General features: G+C 37.7%; 6 protein-coding genes and 3 non-coding genes across 9 annotated transcripts; 3 read left to right on the top strand and 6 right to left on the bottom strand.

Annotated features, from left to right (window-relative positions):
• Positions 1–204: 204 nt before the first annotated feature.
• Positions 205–1,250, bottom strand: tif211 (translation initiation factor eIF2 alpha subunit; the record flags this gene model as incomplete). The annotated part of the gene is made up of 3 exons (XM_056179119.1): positions 205–884; positions 938–1,108; positions 1,181–1,250. The coding sequence occupies 3 exons, from the start codon at positions 1,248–1,250 to the stop codon at positions 205–207; spliced, it is 921 nt and encodes a 306-aa protein (XP_056035468.1).
• Positions 1,251–2,303: 1,053 nt separating this feature from the next.
• Positions 2,304–2,375, bottom strand: SOMG_20009. The gene has a single exon. It is a non-coding gene; the product is annotated as a tRNA-Thr (tRNA).
• A 273-nt stretch (positions 2,376–2,648) lies between these two features.
• SOMG_20008 lies at positions 2,649–2,730 on the bottom strand. The gene is given in 2 exon segments: positions 2,649–2,684; positions 2,693–2,730. It is a non-coding gene; the product is annotated as a tRNA-Lys (tRNA).
• Positions 2,731–4,091: 1,361 nt separating this feature from the next.
• Positions 4,092–4,292, top strand: SOMG_00324 (uncharacterized protein; the record flags this gene model as incomplete). The annotated part of the gene is made up of 1 exon (XM_056179118.1): positions 4,092–4,292. One exon carries the CDS (start codon positions 4,092–4,094, stop codon positions 4,290–4,292), a length of 201 nt encoding a protein of 66 aa, XP_056035467.1.
• A 683-nt stretch (positions 4,293–4,975) lies between these two features.
• rrp41 (exosome subunit Rrp41) lies at positions 4,976–5,910 on the bottom strand (the record flags this gene model as incomplete). Its single annotated transcript, XM_056179117.1, has 3 exons — positions 4,976–5,661; positions 5,812–5,848; positions 5,908–5,910. The coding sequence occupies 3 exons, from the start codon at positions 5,908–5,910 to the stop codon at positions 4,976–4,978; spliced, it is 726 nt and encodes a 241-aa protein (XP_056035474.1).
• Positions 5,911–6,337: 427 nt separating this feature from the next.
• On the top strand, positions 6,338–6,856 carry ppt2 (mitochondrial holo-[acyl-carrier-protein] synthase Ppt2; the record flags this gene model as incomplete). Its single annotated transcript, XM_056179116.1, has 3 exons — positions 6,338–6,516; positions 6,576–6,664; positions 6,747–6,856. 3 exons carry the CDS (start codon positions 6,338–6,340, stop codon positions 6,854–6,856), a joined length of 378 nt encoding a protein of 125 aa, XP_056035473.1.
• A 1,472-nt stretch (positions 6,857–8,328) lies between these two features.
• Positions 8,329–8,400, bottom strand: SOMG_20007. The gene has a single exon. It is a non-coding gene; the product is annotated as a tRNA-Ala (tRNA).
• A 165-nt stretch (positions 8,401–8,565) lies between these two features.
• peg1 (CLASP family microtubule-associated protein) lies at positions 8,566–13,238 on the top strand (the record flags this gene model as incomplete). Its single annotated transcript, XM_056179115.1, has 3 exons — positions 8,566–8,614; positions 8,675–8,742; positions 8,868–13,238. The coding sequence occupies 3 exons, from the start codon at positions 8,566–8,568 to the stop codon at positions 13,236–13,238; spliced, it is 4,488 nt and encodes a 1,495-aa protein (XP_056035472.1).
• A 10-nt stretch (positions 13,239–13,248) lies between these two features.
• Positions 13,249–14,689, bottom strand: msw1 (mitochondrial tryptophan-tRNA ligase Msw1; the record flags this gene model as incomplete). The annotated part of the gene is made up of 5 exons (XM_056179114.1): positions 13,249–13,700; positions 13,742–13,863; positions 13,918–14,045; positions 14,105–14,185; positions 14,390–14,689. The coding sequence occupies 5 exons, from the start codon at positions 14,687–14,689 to the stop codon at positions 13,249–13,251; spliced, it is 1,083 nt and encodes a 360-aa protein (XP_056035471.1).
• Between the last annotated feature and the right edge of the window lie 403 nt (positions 14,690–15,092).

Here is a 15,092-nt window from a genome sequence, read left to right as displayed (position 1 = left end):
CATATCTATAGGCACATCAATGCTAATACATTTCATTGCTATTTTAACGTTGGTAGATTATTTTACACCCTAGATGAAATCTCCAAATTTGAACAAAAAAAGAAGAAAAAGAGAACAATACAACCGGTTTGCCCAAAAAAGAAGGACTCACAACGCGTGGTTAATGGGAAGAGATATAATTTCTATTATACTGGTTTACCGGAGTTACTCAGAACCGCTTTGATCATCCTCTTCGTCACCAGAGATTTCAGCATTCTCCTTTTCGAATTTTTTCATGAGATCAGCAAGCTCAAGTTCATCAGTCTCACTGACGGCCTTGGGCTTCATCTTAACGATACAGGTACCATTAGCGGTGGATAAAACCTTTTCTATGTTGACAATGGCCTCTTCCAACTTCTTTAAACCAAGAGACTTGTCTAAAGCATTGGTCAAGAGAACATACAATGGAGGGGCAACAAGCTTGACTTTGATAGGGACTTCCTCGGTACGAAGATCTTCAGCAGACTTCAAAGCAGCCTTAATGGCGTTAATACCGTCGTAGCCAAAGCAAGTGACTTCGACATCAGCACGAATCTTGATGGGTTGAGGAGTCAAACGGCGAGAAATTTGGCCCAACAAGTCATCGATGATTCCAGGCTTGGGAGCTTCCAAACCTTCGAATACGTGTTCAGCGTTCGAGATGGCCAACTTGAAAGCATCGTAAGCATGGCCATATCTGCGATACAAGGGCCAACCAACGGAGGTATACATGGTTTCTAAGGGGACGTTGTGCTTTTCAGCGATATGGCGCATGATAGAGTGGACAGCCTTGGATTTGTTGAAACGTTCTTCGCATTTGATGACATCTTCGGGGCTGACACGACGCTTGGACAAATCAATATAACCTAAAATTGGGCGGTTAGAATGACTGACGATGCTGTTTTTATTTGTTACATACCCTTTTCTTTGTCGACACGCAAAACCACGACGACCTCATTACGGCCAACACGGATGTGCTTTTGAACGGAACGAATACGACGCCTGGAAAGTTCAGAAAGTAAAACCATTCCTTCAATGTTATCATATTCAAGAAGTTTGACATAAGCACCCATTTCTTGGATTTGACGGACTAAAGATTACGAGTCAGCTAACTGGCAAAATATCCAAGTAAGAGAGCAAAAATCGCGGATTTTCAACTTACCGTTGACTACAACGAGTTCATCCACTTCAGGGAAGCGGTTCTCGTACATTCGGCAGCTTGTCGTCGACATTTTGGCTATGGGTGAGGTGTTTGGTTTTTGGCAAATTTTTCTGGTGAGTCGCACCTCTCAGTTTACATGTAGGCAAACCTAGTCTGGAAGAGAATGGGGCTAAATATAGAAGAAACAGGATGTTGAATTCTTGATTTTCATTTTTACAGCAGGAAATTTTCACGATACTGTCAATTGGCGTTTGTTTGGAACTTGAATAGAGAATCCATCGTAACGATGGGAAACGACATTATACAGGGATTTCTTTTTATTAAAGAGATTGATTGAAAGGTATAGGAAGCTATGAAAAAGGAAATCCAATCCACGCGCTTAAAAGAGAATGTGGTTTCTTTGTACAAGGAGCAACTTTTGTGCAAAGCAAGTCGAAACGTTTGGCCGGCTGGACACTCGTTGCTTGATATTTCTATTCCTAAGGAAAACAGGGATGATTTTGTTATCCTCTTGATTGTAAATTTTCGTTTAGGTTTCCCAGCAGATTTTGGATTTCCATCTGGGCAAAGCCAGAAGGTCCAGTTTTGGAAGGAAATGAAATACATACAAATCAATTGGAAACCGTTGATCAGAACCTAGATGGGAACTCTAGGAATGATAAAAGGGTTTGTTTGTATCGTGGTAAAGCAGATAAATAGAAAACAAATACTAGCTCTTTAACACCTTTTACATGGTTGACGACGCGTAAGTATGGTAACAAAACAAAACAAAAAAGAATTATAAAAAAAAAGTATATATATAATTAGCATTGGACATTGGACATTGTAGATTTGTTTGCTGCGTCAAACAAGAATTCCTTATTTTGAACATTTCGTTATCCTAGACATTTTGGGCCAGGAAGCAAGCAATGTTTGCAGAAAAAGAAAACGAGCAAAACAATGACATGTTATGATAAACAAATTTAGAAATAAAAAGAGAAAAGAAAAAAGAATACAAGAGCATTGATAATAAGAAAGGCTTTTTTTTCATTTTTTTAATTTGTTTATTTTGTAATGACCTGCATTGGAGTGCGTTATTTAAAAAAGTGAAGGATAGCGAAAAAGGCAAAAAATTGTAGATTTTTGCTCCGGCAGTGACTCGAACACTGGACCTCCTGTTTACGAGACAGGCGCTCTACCACTGAGCTACAAGAGCTTGGTTGGTATACCAGTGAACAAAGGAAAATATAATGCGTATAAACGAAGAAAGAGATGAAAAAAAATTGACTGAAATTTATCTGAAAAAGGAAAAAAAAAAAAAAAAATCTTTTTCTAGTCCTTCGGGAATGTAGAGTCTCTGTTGGACTAGAACTTGTATACTATTTAACGAAATCGCTCAAAGAAACATCTTGCGCCAAAAAAAGAATCTTGCGCTAAAGAAATAACGATTAGATCCCTAAACAGAATTTCTACAACCATCAAAAAGGAACTCCCAAGGCGAGAATCGAACTCGCAACCTTCTGATTACCTTTGTAAGAGTCAGACGCTCTAACCGATTGAGCTACCCGGGACTTGCTTGTTTGATAGTAAGATAGGAAGGAGATAAAAGGATGTAAAGCAAAGGATAAATTTATGACAAAAGTTCTCGTAAACAGTTTCCTCTCGTAAAAAGTTGATTCCTAATTCATAAAAACAACCATAATTCGAATTGTTTCGTTTGTTTGCTTCCCTGAGCTACTTTCCTTTTATTTTATTTTATTTTATTTTATTTCCTTTCCTTTCCTTTCCTTTTATTGGTTTCCTTGTTGGATAACTTTTCTATCCAAAAACGTCGGAAGACCGATTCCGTTCAAACGTAGCCCTCCTTGTTTCTTTTATTGATTCTTTGATTCTCCGATTCTTTCAACATAGCTACATAATGAATGCATCCAATTCTCGGTTCTGGATTCATCCATTTGTCACCTTTTTTTTTTTTCAGATTAATTTTCACATCCCCTGAGTCGGCATTTATCAAATACGATATAATAAGTGATTAAATGATATCATGGATATTGTTAGTAGGCTAAGAAGTGTACGATAAGAAGAGATGAACCAAATTCGTCTGTATTAGTTTCTCTCGATGGAAGAAAAAAAATAAATAGAAAAGTAAAAAAGAGAAAAGAGAAAAGAGAAAAAAACAAAGGATAAATGTCTTGTACATTGATGAATTCCTGATTTCCTGGTTTTTATGAGTCTTTATTCCTCTGACATTGTTATTTTGCTTGCATCACATCTAGTCGACTGTATCTCTTCCTCAAGACACTCCTCTCCTCACTCGTCAGGTTTAGTAACTTTTCTCACTTTCCTTGCCTTTTTTTTTTCTCTCTCTCTTTTTCCTTGACTTTTTTTCCTCTCTCTTTTTTTTTATTTTTCTATTTATTTTTTTTGTGCGCTAGGACCAGCGAAAGGTTGTTCAAAACAATTCTCTTCTTTCCAAAATTAAAATCCTTGAAAGCAAGCGTCTCTACTAAAGCCTATACCATGTCTCTAAAATTTTCCTCAAAGAGCCGGTCTGTTACTTCAGGGGTCCCAAAGTTGACAAGATGAAATTCTTCGTATCGTTGAATTCCGGGTGGAGACGGGGACCAGTCGGATTATTGACTACGAGTCATGGACGCTCTAGGTCTCGTGTATAAGACTGTTTGTCTTGTCTCTGAGATATTTCCGCTCATTCGCTTCTTGGTAGTTTCGAGACAACCGACTGTAAACGGAGCCTATTTATAACAAGCTAGCTGCTTCTTTACTCTTCATCTGAATCGTAGCGATTCTTATTCGCCAATTTTACGAGTCCTTTGTATTGAATTAGAACTGTAAACAAACTGATTCCTTGTTGTGTTGTGTTGTGTCTCTTTTTTTTTTTTTTTTCTTTTCTTTTCTTTTTTTCTTTTTTACTATGGCCGTTCAATCTCTCTTCAAAGTTGTCGCTGTCTTTCCTTTCCGTAGCAGCTTTACGGATGACTTGGAATTTGACCCAGGTCAAGCAATCGATGTTTTGACCCAATATGAAGATGGTTGGTTCTTTGGTACTTATGTGGATGCTGACGGTATCACCAAACAAGGAAGCTTTCCAAGTACTTTTACGAAAGCTGAATAATTTTCCATACTGAGTCGAAAACCAACTCTATCGCTTGTTTTTCTCTTTGGTAAATTTTTTTCCTATCCATTCCTGTCTTTATTTTTTATTTTATTTTTATTTTTTATTTTATTTTTATTTTTTATTTTATTTTTATCTTGATCTGTTTACTATTCTTCATCTCTTATTCCAATGCCTATTCCTTTTGTTTTCCCAGTGATCCCTCCCTGTAGACGCAGAGGTGCTGTGCTTTTCACATTTTATTAAACTGGAGCCAATGGTCATTTTGGTTTTCCCCATTGGTTTCCTTCTAAATCCTTTCATATATACTATCAACGAGATTTTTAAAGGGAATGGAACCATCATCTATCAAAAAAGCTATCATGATTATTGAAAACAAGGATTCATATCTAAGAGTACAACCTAATCCTCACACCTGGTAAATCCTCACACCTGGTAAATCAAAAAAAATGTAATAAAATAAAATAAAAAATAAAATCAGACTATGTGAAAGATTGCATTACCTATTTTCAAGTTTCCCCATTCCTCTATTCCGATAAGAAAACAACCAAGATTTGTTGTAGTCAATTTTCGTTTGCACTTTTTTTTTTTCATACAACATCAATGGTAACAAAGACACAAGCCAAGCCTTTTGATATCGTTTGTGGCGATGTACCTGCGAGTCTCTCTGTTCGGCGTGATGATTATACAAGCTTTGCCAAATACGGTTTGGCACTTTGTCGAATGGCATTCTGCATCATGTAATAAATTTGTTCCGCTCCTGCAATGGCCACATTCATGACAGAGTCCAAGTAGTCAAGATGCATTTTCGTCTCGAGCTGCATATAAGTAACTTTGTTTTTGGTTCCCATAACTGCAACCGTCATCCAAGACAAATCGGATTCTTCCAAAGAATTCAAATCCAAAAGAATGTCAGAGTCAACAATCCCGGATGTACAACAGCAAACATAATCCGTCATGGGAATTCCAGCATCCATAAGTGCCAACGTAGCAGCGTTCATGCATGTAGCAACCACAGCACCATCATCATGCAGCACATGCAAGCAAATGGATATTTGACTTTTCGGATATAGCTCCACTTGAACCACTTGTTCAAATGTCCTCTGTAATGCCAGACATTGCAATTGAATCCGTCGATCCGATTTGAACCGTCGTTTCCGATCAATTGTGCTAAAAGGTGCAATGCTAATATCTACATTTACAAAGGCTCGATCCGCTCTCGATTTCGATTTGATCGTCGGCTCCGAAGGTCCGTCTATAATACACAGCACTCGTGTGTTGCCATATTGAATAAAAGAAGAGCCATTCTCAGAAGGCTCCACGCCAGTCCGGCAATAGAAATTTCTCATTTCGTTCCATCTTCGACCGTCTAATCTCCACTAGTTAGCTCCTGTACAGCCCAGGTCCTCCATTTATCAACTTTTGCTGAATCAAACATCACCCTCAAGCTACAAGTCCAATTTTTCTCTTTTCTTCCTACAAAAGCTTAAAAGAATTTTTACAAGACATTTCTACTCACCATTTCGAAGACCTTCTAGCGATAAAATTTCAAGAGACTAAAACATTATATTGTCAGCAATCGCTTCTTTTTTTTCCTTTGCATAAAGACCCATACCATTGATAAAACCCCCCAGGATGCAGTTTTTCGTTGCAATCGCTCAACGTTGGATTTCTATGTTGATAAATATGAAAAAGGGAAAAGGTGGTTGAACTTTGGTAAGTGGGCACAAACTTGATCGAAAATGGAACTTACAAAGAGTGGTTTTCAATGAAGTTTTAATGATATTAATTAATTTATTGAAGTAAAATCAATAGAAAAATATTAAAAGTTATCGACCTACCAAGTGAGTTTATACCTTCAAAGGATACCACTTTACTATTCTTCATTACGAATCCCGTTCACTAGCTGGAAAAAAATTCTTTATAAGAATTCTTGTTTGGAAAAGAGAAGAACCCCTATTGCTCGTAGCTTTGAGCTTTCTGCCTCAGCTTCGGACAACTTTCACGATTGTACCAAAAGGTGATTCTAAATACTTCAAGGAATCATGGGAATTGGAATAGATATTCTCAAGGTATCTAGGATACGGATGCTTCTTGAAAAATCAAAGTTTACCGAGTCACGATTTTTAGAGAAATGTCTTCATCCAAAAGAGATTCAACAGTATCGTCTGTTGCAAGGATCACAAATCACCCAGGCTCAACGAGCTAAATGGCTAGGCGTTCGGTAAGTTTGTTTTTGAATGTTTTATACGCCTTCTCCGAATACTAACAGTTGACTGTTAGTTGGTCCGTAAAGGAAGCTACATTTAAGGCTTTACAACCTTCGTACTACATTTACATGCCATTTATGGAGTATGCACACAATAAACAAGGTATGTACAGACATTCCGCGTTCATGAAAGATGTTGTAGATTCTTGCCTATGCAGATTTGATTACTAACCTTTATGTTCAAGGAATGCCTGTGATCAACATTCATAAGCCGAACGTGTCTATTACTCCTGTATCTGTCTCTGTTAGTCATGATGGTGATTACGTTGTAGCAAATGCCCTCTATCTTCCATAGTACGAACAAAAGGATTCTTTCCAATTGTATAGTAAAGATTTATAAAAGGTTTACTTTAATTTCTTTGGTTATTATTTTGAAACCAGTTTCCAGGCTTTTTGCTGTTATAACATGTGGTGAATATCCTTTCAAAGCAGAGTACAATCCCAACTGCTTGTTTCTGTGTGTTTGTTGCTTGTTGACTCCTTTCATAAAACCAAAGTGCTCATCAGTTTTTAGGCGCTTCTATTTGAATTGAATTGTTGAAAACCATCTGCCTTCGTGTGAAATCCTAAATGCTGCACGACTCTGTACCAGCTGAGCTCAAGGAGGTACCAAGGATTTCATCTTGAGTCAATTATGAGGATAATGTTCTACTTTTTGATTGGTAGGAACGGCAAAAAGCTATAGATTGAGGTACTTACCGGCAGCGATTTTTGCCTTTTTTACACTCAAGTGAAGAGGTCAATCTTCGACAATATGCGACAACGATCTTCTCGGATATAGTCTCTACCAATAAGTTGCATCATCATAATACCTATAAAGGCAGATGTCCGCAAAGTGTGTGATTCTCCGGAAAACGGCAGCAAACTCTTACAATTCGGTGTACAGCTTACGGTAATTCAATACTTCCTTCATGAAATTGTCAAGACGCTGTAGTCTAACGTAAAGGATTATTTGAAGTAAATCCTCTGAATTCTACCAAACCCAAAGTCAGGCTCCCCAAGTTTCAATCCTTTTGAAATCAATGGATCATTGATAACCGTTTTAGTGTAGCGAGATTAGACGGGCTTCATAGATAAGCTCTTTTATTCCTGGAAGTCATGCACTTAGTAGAGTAAGTTAATTCTTAACGTCGTTGTTGACACGGACGCAAAAAAAAAAACTATCCATGAATTTGTCTTGGCAAAATTGTTTGAGAACGAATGGACAACCATATAAATAAGTTTCAGAAATTCAATCAATTGCTCATATTGTTAACATGATTATTCTTTTATTTCAATGAGTAAAACAAAACACCACGATGAAGCCTTCTATATACCATGTAAACAAATGGTAAAAGACCGACATGGCAGTAATCGGGGACAAAGCTATGCAATACGTAATTGGTCAAATGTTTTCAATACGCTTTTGGCTTTCGCTTACGATATAATTTTAAGATGACATAATGGCAAAGGATTTGTTTGTTTACCTTTTGTTTGCTACAGAAAAAATAAATAAAATAAAATAAAATTCGCGTCTAGAAAAGTAAATGTATTTGACGCTTTATCAAATTTCCAAATAAATTACAAAGTTTTTCCTCTACGGTTTACTAAGATTGTTTCCTTTTATATTTTCTCACTTCTTTCAGTTGCGTCGTTTCAGACAAAGCAATATGAATCATAGCAAAAGACAGATACAATTGAATAAAGATAGAGAAGTAAAAAAAAAAAAAAAAAAAAAAAAAAATTTTCTGATTGAATTACTCCAAGTAATGAGGTTCAAAAAAAGATTGGACACACTGGGGATTGAACCCAGGCCAACTCGCATGCAAAGCGAGCATGCTACCACTGCATCATATGCCCGCTTTATGATACGGTGATCAATAAAAAACTATATGAGGTAATCAGATTCCTCTCCCAATCCTTGTTACTGCTAACGACGCTTCTACCTTCTACACCACGGTACTTTGTTTTTCTTTCGTTTTCATACTGCATTCGTTTCTGTTCCCTCCTTTCCAGCTAAAATCAATGGCCGAAGGAGATGCACGTAATCTTTTCCAGTTTCTGAAAAGCGATGGTTCGTTGAATTCTGCAATTTCTGCTTTCCTTGGTAACCCCTGCTAACCTTCTTTTCTAGTTTCTACAGATGAAAAAACATCCCAATTGGACGTTTTACGCTCATTTTTCAACAAAAACAATATTCCTGTACGTTGTATAACTACTTACCTTTGGAAAGGTCTACATGCGCGATTGATACTCATGCTTCGTTATGTTTACAAACGACGTTTTCCTTGTCTTTCGTTCGATCAGTCGCTAATTTGTGCTTTTAGAATGAAGATCTACCTATCTACATAGAGTGCTTCAAAGCTTCTCTTGCAACCGTAAATCCTTTGATTCTTCGGTGTGCAATTTCATGTTATGAAACATTCCTTCGAAGACTTCGGGCGCAATGTCCCTCATGGGTTAAATTTCGTGTTCCACTTTTAAAAAATCTTGTACTTGACCATCTAGCTTCCCGAGATCTTAGTAAACGCATTCTCACGATTCTGCTAGAGCTTTGGCAATTTAATCCTGTAGAAATTGAAAAAAGTTTGCACCATGCCTTGTCAACCAACAAAAACGCCGAGATCCGTATACAAGCTCTAAAATGGTTTGCGTTAGCCCATCGTTCAGATTTATCCTTTGACCTTAAAGCTCTTCGCCCTTTTCTATTCGCCAATTTGGAGCATGCGGATCCTTCTCTTCGAGAAGATACAAAAGAGTTATTGGTTCTCCTTCACAAGGATTGTTCGCCTTCTACAAAGGCCCACCTTCTTCGAGAACTTGAGTCGCATCAAGGTCTTCGAAAGGATTTGCTTCAATTTTTTTCTAAAAACTTATCCCCCCAATCCACAGATGATTCTTCATCTCTTTCTCACACAGGTTCCCTATCTCTACCTTCCACTTTGCCCATTATTTCTTCCTTTTATCCTGCTGTCGAGTTAGAAAAAGTCGATCCTTTGTACGTGAATTTCCCAAAGCAACTCGAACAAGACGTTGCTGCTATGCTTTCTTCATTTGAAGGACGTGAAACTGAACAAAACTGGTCTCTGCGTCAATCCAATATCTTACAAATTCGTCGATACCTGCGTGGAAATGCCCCGGATCAGTATTTACCCGAACTCCTGTCTGTTTTGAAGTCGCTTCTTCGTGGTATCCTTGTTGGTTTTATGTCATTGCGTACCACGCTTAGCTATTCCACGATACAACTCCTCAAAGAAATGGCTTTTATACTTAAAAGCCATATGGATGGATATCTTGATGCTATCTTGCCAAATCTTTTGAAGATGTGCTCTGTCACCAAGAGGATTGTGTCTCAGGCTGCTAACGTTACCTTTGCTTCCATCCTCTCTTTATGTGGTCCTCTATCAAGAACTTTGCAATACGTTTCACTTGCTGCTAACGACACTAATGCTCAGCTTCGCGTTTTTGCTAGCGGCTGGATATCTTTACTGCTTGCTTTGTATCCGGTTGCAAAATCACATATCAAAATATCTGTTAATCAAAGTTTGTTTGAAAAAATCATATGCAAAGGAATAACAGACTCTAATTCACAAGTCCGCGAGTCTTATCGAAAATCTTTTTGGAAATTTGTTGAGTACTTTCCAAATAGCAAGGAAGAGCTTCTCAAAACATTTGAACCTTCTGCTATCAAACAATTAGAGCTTGCAAACCCTAATCGGAATCAACAACTTCCTCCTTCATCTATGCCAGGACCAAAGAGAGCGCCCGTAAAGTCAATGACACCTAGTATCCGTCCTGAGGTCAAAACCCCAAAAGACGAAATTCCCTTTACACCACCTGTCCCTCAACGAAAGCTAGGGTTACCCCAACGAATGGTGGCACCAACTCGGGAGAGAGCAGAATCACAATCGAAGAGTAGTTCCGCAGTAAGTACACCCTCCAGCTCAAATGCAGGATTAAGCCATCCTTCGTCTTCTGCCACTCCTCAAAGTTCTAAAAAACAAACCGCTTCAAATTTACGTGAAAGCTCAGAAACCAGCTCCTTTGAAAAACTGAAAAATTTACAAAAAGACTGCGAATTTAAACAAGCTAACGATTCTTTCTTCCCTCAATCATTTACTTCTTACGTGCCATTTTTAACACATACACTTTTTCACGGTACTCCGCTTCTTTATTCCATTTTATATACACCAGCTTTGATTGAACTTTTGTGCCATTGTATCGATACCCAGTCCTTTCTTTCTCAATTCCTCCTTTCAATCTATGATTTATCCAATGCCGGTAACACCTTTGCTTTGACCTCATTTCCTTATCTTAAAAGTCGTCATCCTCCTAATAAGTATTTCTTTATTCTTTTTGATTTGCTTATGGAAATATCTAGTATGGCGCCTTCTCACAAAAACCTCTCTTTCAATACAAATCAAAAACGAATTGTAATTCACGGTTGTTTATTGTGGATGAAAGAGATATTGGAAGGTGAGTTACAGTACATAAGGCATACGAATAGCAACTCGTCCCCCTCTTCCGATTTTAGTCTTGAGCAGCTGAAACTTTGCTCCTCTAAAATCATTCCTATGATCACAAAAACTCGGTTGACATCCAAAAACTGGTTGCCTTTAAGTGGTTTACTCTACGCATTCAACTCCTTTGATCCCGACGGGTTTGACATGCTGCTTGCAGGGATGGACAAGGAATCTAAAACAAAACTTCTCCATTCTTGGGCATACCAAGATGAATTCAAGAAGAGCAACGAAAGCAGCATGACGAGCTTACCAAATCAAGTTACTGGAGACTCCATAAAGAAAAATAATGATGCCGAGGGTGATATTCCAAAGGATATGATGATTTCCCCTTCAAAGGAGGCTTTCAAAGGTACTTCCAATTTAACGGTTCCTGTAGAAAACATCATTCATGAGCCCCAAGATGTGGATATCCTTAGTAACTCTCCTTCAAAAGACCACTTTAATGCTGATAATCAATCTGCTTCTTTCACTTCCGACTTGGCTTATGATGTTGCTAATGATTCATTGAGTTCTTCACAGCCAGTTAAAGCTGAACAAGTGGAGAGGGAAAATGAGGTTGAACCTAATTCTTTGTTTTGGGGTCAAGGTCAAACAAAAGGAGATGACAACAAAATTCTGGAAGATAAGAGTATGATCGAACATACCGAACATGTAGATCAGCTTGAGCAACAGCCGCCCCTTGATTTAAGTAAAAGAAAAGATAACATTTGGGTTTATGATGCTTCAGAGTTTTCCCCAAGGAAGGATGAACTGTTAAAGCAACAAGACAAGTCTTCTCCGAGTTTTATAGAAACCGAAAAGACTGTATCTGCACCTGCACCGTCAATGAATGTTCTGACCGATAAGTCGAATACAATGAACTCAAACAATGTTAATGGGACTGGAAAGGGGAAGGCAGAAGAAAAGACTACGAGCGTTTTGATGACTGGGCACCCATTTACAAAAGAAAATTATGGTGCTGAACAACTCATGAAAGATTCGGAAATGAATATACAAGTTTCACAGGACAAACATATTCCATCAGAGGAAGAGCTATCAATAATCTCTACGCAAGTATCTAAATACTCAGATGAAAAACAAAGGAGTGAAGGTTTTATTAAAGAAAGCAACAACAATGAAGATGTTCGCGAACCTGCAAACCAAACCTTAGAACAACAAAATACTCCGGGGGATGATATTAGTTTGAGTTTTTCAGAACTTAAGGTCCCTGTTTCTGATCCTACAGTATCTTCTCCTATGTCAGATGTATCAAGATCGCTCACTGAAGAAACAATCGTCGGTGATCTACCACAACCGCTTTCACCATCAGTGATAAGTAATTCTAGAAAAGAAAGTTTGGCTGAGTTGCCGAATGTCGAAAGGCTTAAAGTTGAGGAGTTTGCTGCAGGTGCTACTAACTCTAAGCCAAATGTAGTGCCTCATAATAAATGGTTACAGAATCGAATGAAAAAGTTAGAAAAGGGGTCCTCTAAGATAAGGAATATGGATCTAAAAAAGATATCGCAATATTGTACTAATACAATTGAGGCTTTCAAGGATGGTAGCATTTCCAGCAAGCTAATAAAAATTTGCCTGTCTATCTGCAAGGAAGCCCCTTCTGCTTTAAAGGAGCATACGGATCTTTTCTCTTCCCTTCTTGAATTTATTAAAATTGAAAATCAAAACGTGCATGTTTCCGACAGTTTACTGCTCTTACATGTATATATCGTCCAAAGATATCAAACAATTGAAGACAATCAATACGAGTGCACTTTTTCCATAATCTTAGAGAAGGGAGAACAACAAAGAGACGATCCTATAATCATGGCAGCTGTAGAGGATCTAGTTTCAGTGATTGCAAATGTGTGGAGAGCAGAGAAATCAGTGATATTTATTCATGACATGCTACTTCAAAGGCAAATATCTGAAAAAAAGATGGCTTTATGCTTATTATTTTTTTCTGAATTCCTTAAGCGATTTAACGATTTTACGCATCCACTGATGGAAAGGTTAATAAAAGAAGTTGTCATTAAATATATTGAGCACCCTGACGCGGAAATTAGAAGGGCGACATTTAATACTTGTCTGGTCGTTAATTCGGTTGTTCAAAGTGAGGAAAAAACAATGTCAATCCTTGGAGACTTAACAGAGGGACAAAAAAATTTACTTTCACACGTATGGAAAATGAACGGGTAAATTCTTGAATTTAAGGCCCTAAACCAAATGTATTTTTAAAGTCCTTCATAAATGGAAATGCTTGATTCATTGCTTTTTTCGCTCCATTTTCAGCAATAGATTGAAGTTCGGATGGATTTGCTTTCCATTGCTGATACGACCTTGCAAAAGGGGTGATACTACCAACCATAATATCAGCTACGGACGACTTAAATTCTGAGTGTCTCGCATGCTTGAATTTTTCGGCTATTGTAATGGGGCTTGAATCCGTCATAGCAGCCGTCATGTTTAGTAAATTATTAATTGCAGGCCGGTTTGGATCTCCATAGGTAATGCCTTCAATATTATCGGTAGCAGCGCCTGCGATTTTTTTCCTAATGTCCTGTTCAGAATCAGTTAAAAGGATATAATTTTTTGAATTTTGGTCGGATTTGGACATTTTTTTGTTAGGTTGTTTCAATGCCATGATGGAACTTGATGAGTCTGATTGTTAGAATTATTAGCATAATTTTCAGTTCTCTTACTTAAAATAATATCTGGGATTATGAATAACTCTTTTTTAAAAGTAGAATTAATTTTTCGTGCGATAGTACGCGTAAGTTCTATATGTTGACTTTGGTCCTTTCCGACAGGGATGTGAGTAGCGCTAGAGAGTTAAGTTAGTGGCCAGGAAGAATACTGAAGGAAGTATCTTACTTACCCGTAGAGAAGGATGTCTGCTGCCTGAAGGACTGGATACGAAAAGAGGCCTAAATTGAATTTACCCGAAGAAGCGAGATTTGTATTCAAAAACGTAACAGCGTCCATCTCATGGAGCTGAAGTTTCGACTAAATAAAATATCGATTAGGTTTTTCTTCTGGTTCCTTTCACTAGTAATATCACTTACCTTCCACTGAGTCATTCGATTCAACTGACCCATTGGGGTATGACAGCCCATCAGCCAGTTCAACTCGGTGTGATAGGGAACCTATACGTTGGTTAGTAATCGCTTGAGTTTTATACAGAAGAACAGTCTAGTCATTAGGAGATGTAGTGTATGATGGGTTTGAAAAGAAGAAGAAACCGCGTGGGGTTTTGAGGACGAAAGCGAGATCAACAACTACAACATCATCCATACAAAGTAAAAAGTGATTCACTCTATAATACATTCACAAGGCAAGACAAAACATACATCAGATTGGAAAAACAGGGTGGACCTCTGTGGATCGATGCCGATGGACAGCAGAATTGCCAAGGTATCCATACGCCTTTGATAGAAATCTTGAGGAACCTGGGGGACGGTCAATGCATGTAAATCAGCGACAAAGAAAAAACATTGAGAAGAAGAATTAGACGGAATGGAATTTTGTAATTCGGTCCATTGTCGCAGTGATCCTAAATAATTGCCTATGTGGGGAATTCCCGTCGGTTGGATTCCAGACACGATTCGGGCAGAACTTCCTAAGACACGACTTAGATTTGAAATATTCATCAAAAAATTCAAAATCACCAAAAATTCCTTGGATAAAAGAGAGAAACTAAGTCAAGTCTAGTGTATTAAAGAAATCACAGATGAAGCAACGCCAGAAAATGGCAATAATAGACCGTTGGAGGTTGAAAACTAGGAATGGAATGGTGGTAGTACTTTTTGAATGCAAGAAGTTTCTACAGCTTTTGGTGTCTTGGAATTGAAAATATCAGTAAATAGGTTTCATTCTATATAACTAATAAAGTAAAAGAGAAAAACAAAGGTCGATTAAACTAAAACCTCAATCAACAAAATGGAACTCGCAAAGAACAGTTTCTTTTTCTTTTGTATCTTTAGAATAGTAATTTCTTTTCGTCTTTTTGTTTACAATTTCGCGTTGTAAACAATGGTAACGGTTGCCATGGGA

This window comes from Schizosaccharomyces osmophilus, chromosome 1, assembly GCF_027921745.1.
Source record: "Schizosaccharomyces osmophilus chromosome 1, complete sequence".
Classification (NCBI taxonomy): domain Eukaryota; kingdom Fungi; phylum Ascomycota; class Schizosaccharomycetes; order Schizosaccharomycetales; family Schizosaccharomycetaceae; genus Schizosaccharomyces; species Schizosaccharomyces osmophilus.
This window is presented reverse-complemented; position numbering and strand designations above follow the sequence as displayed.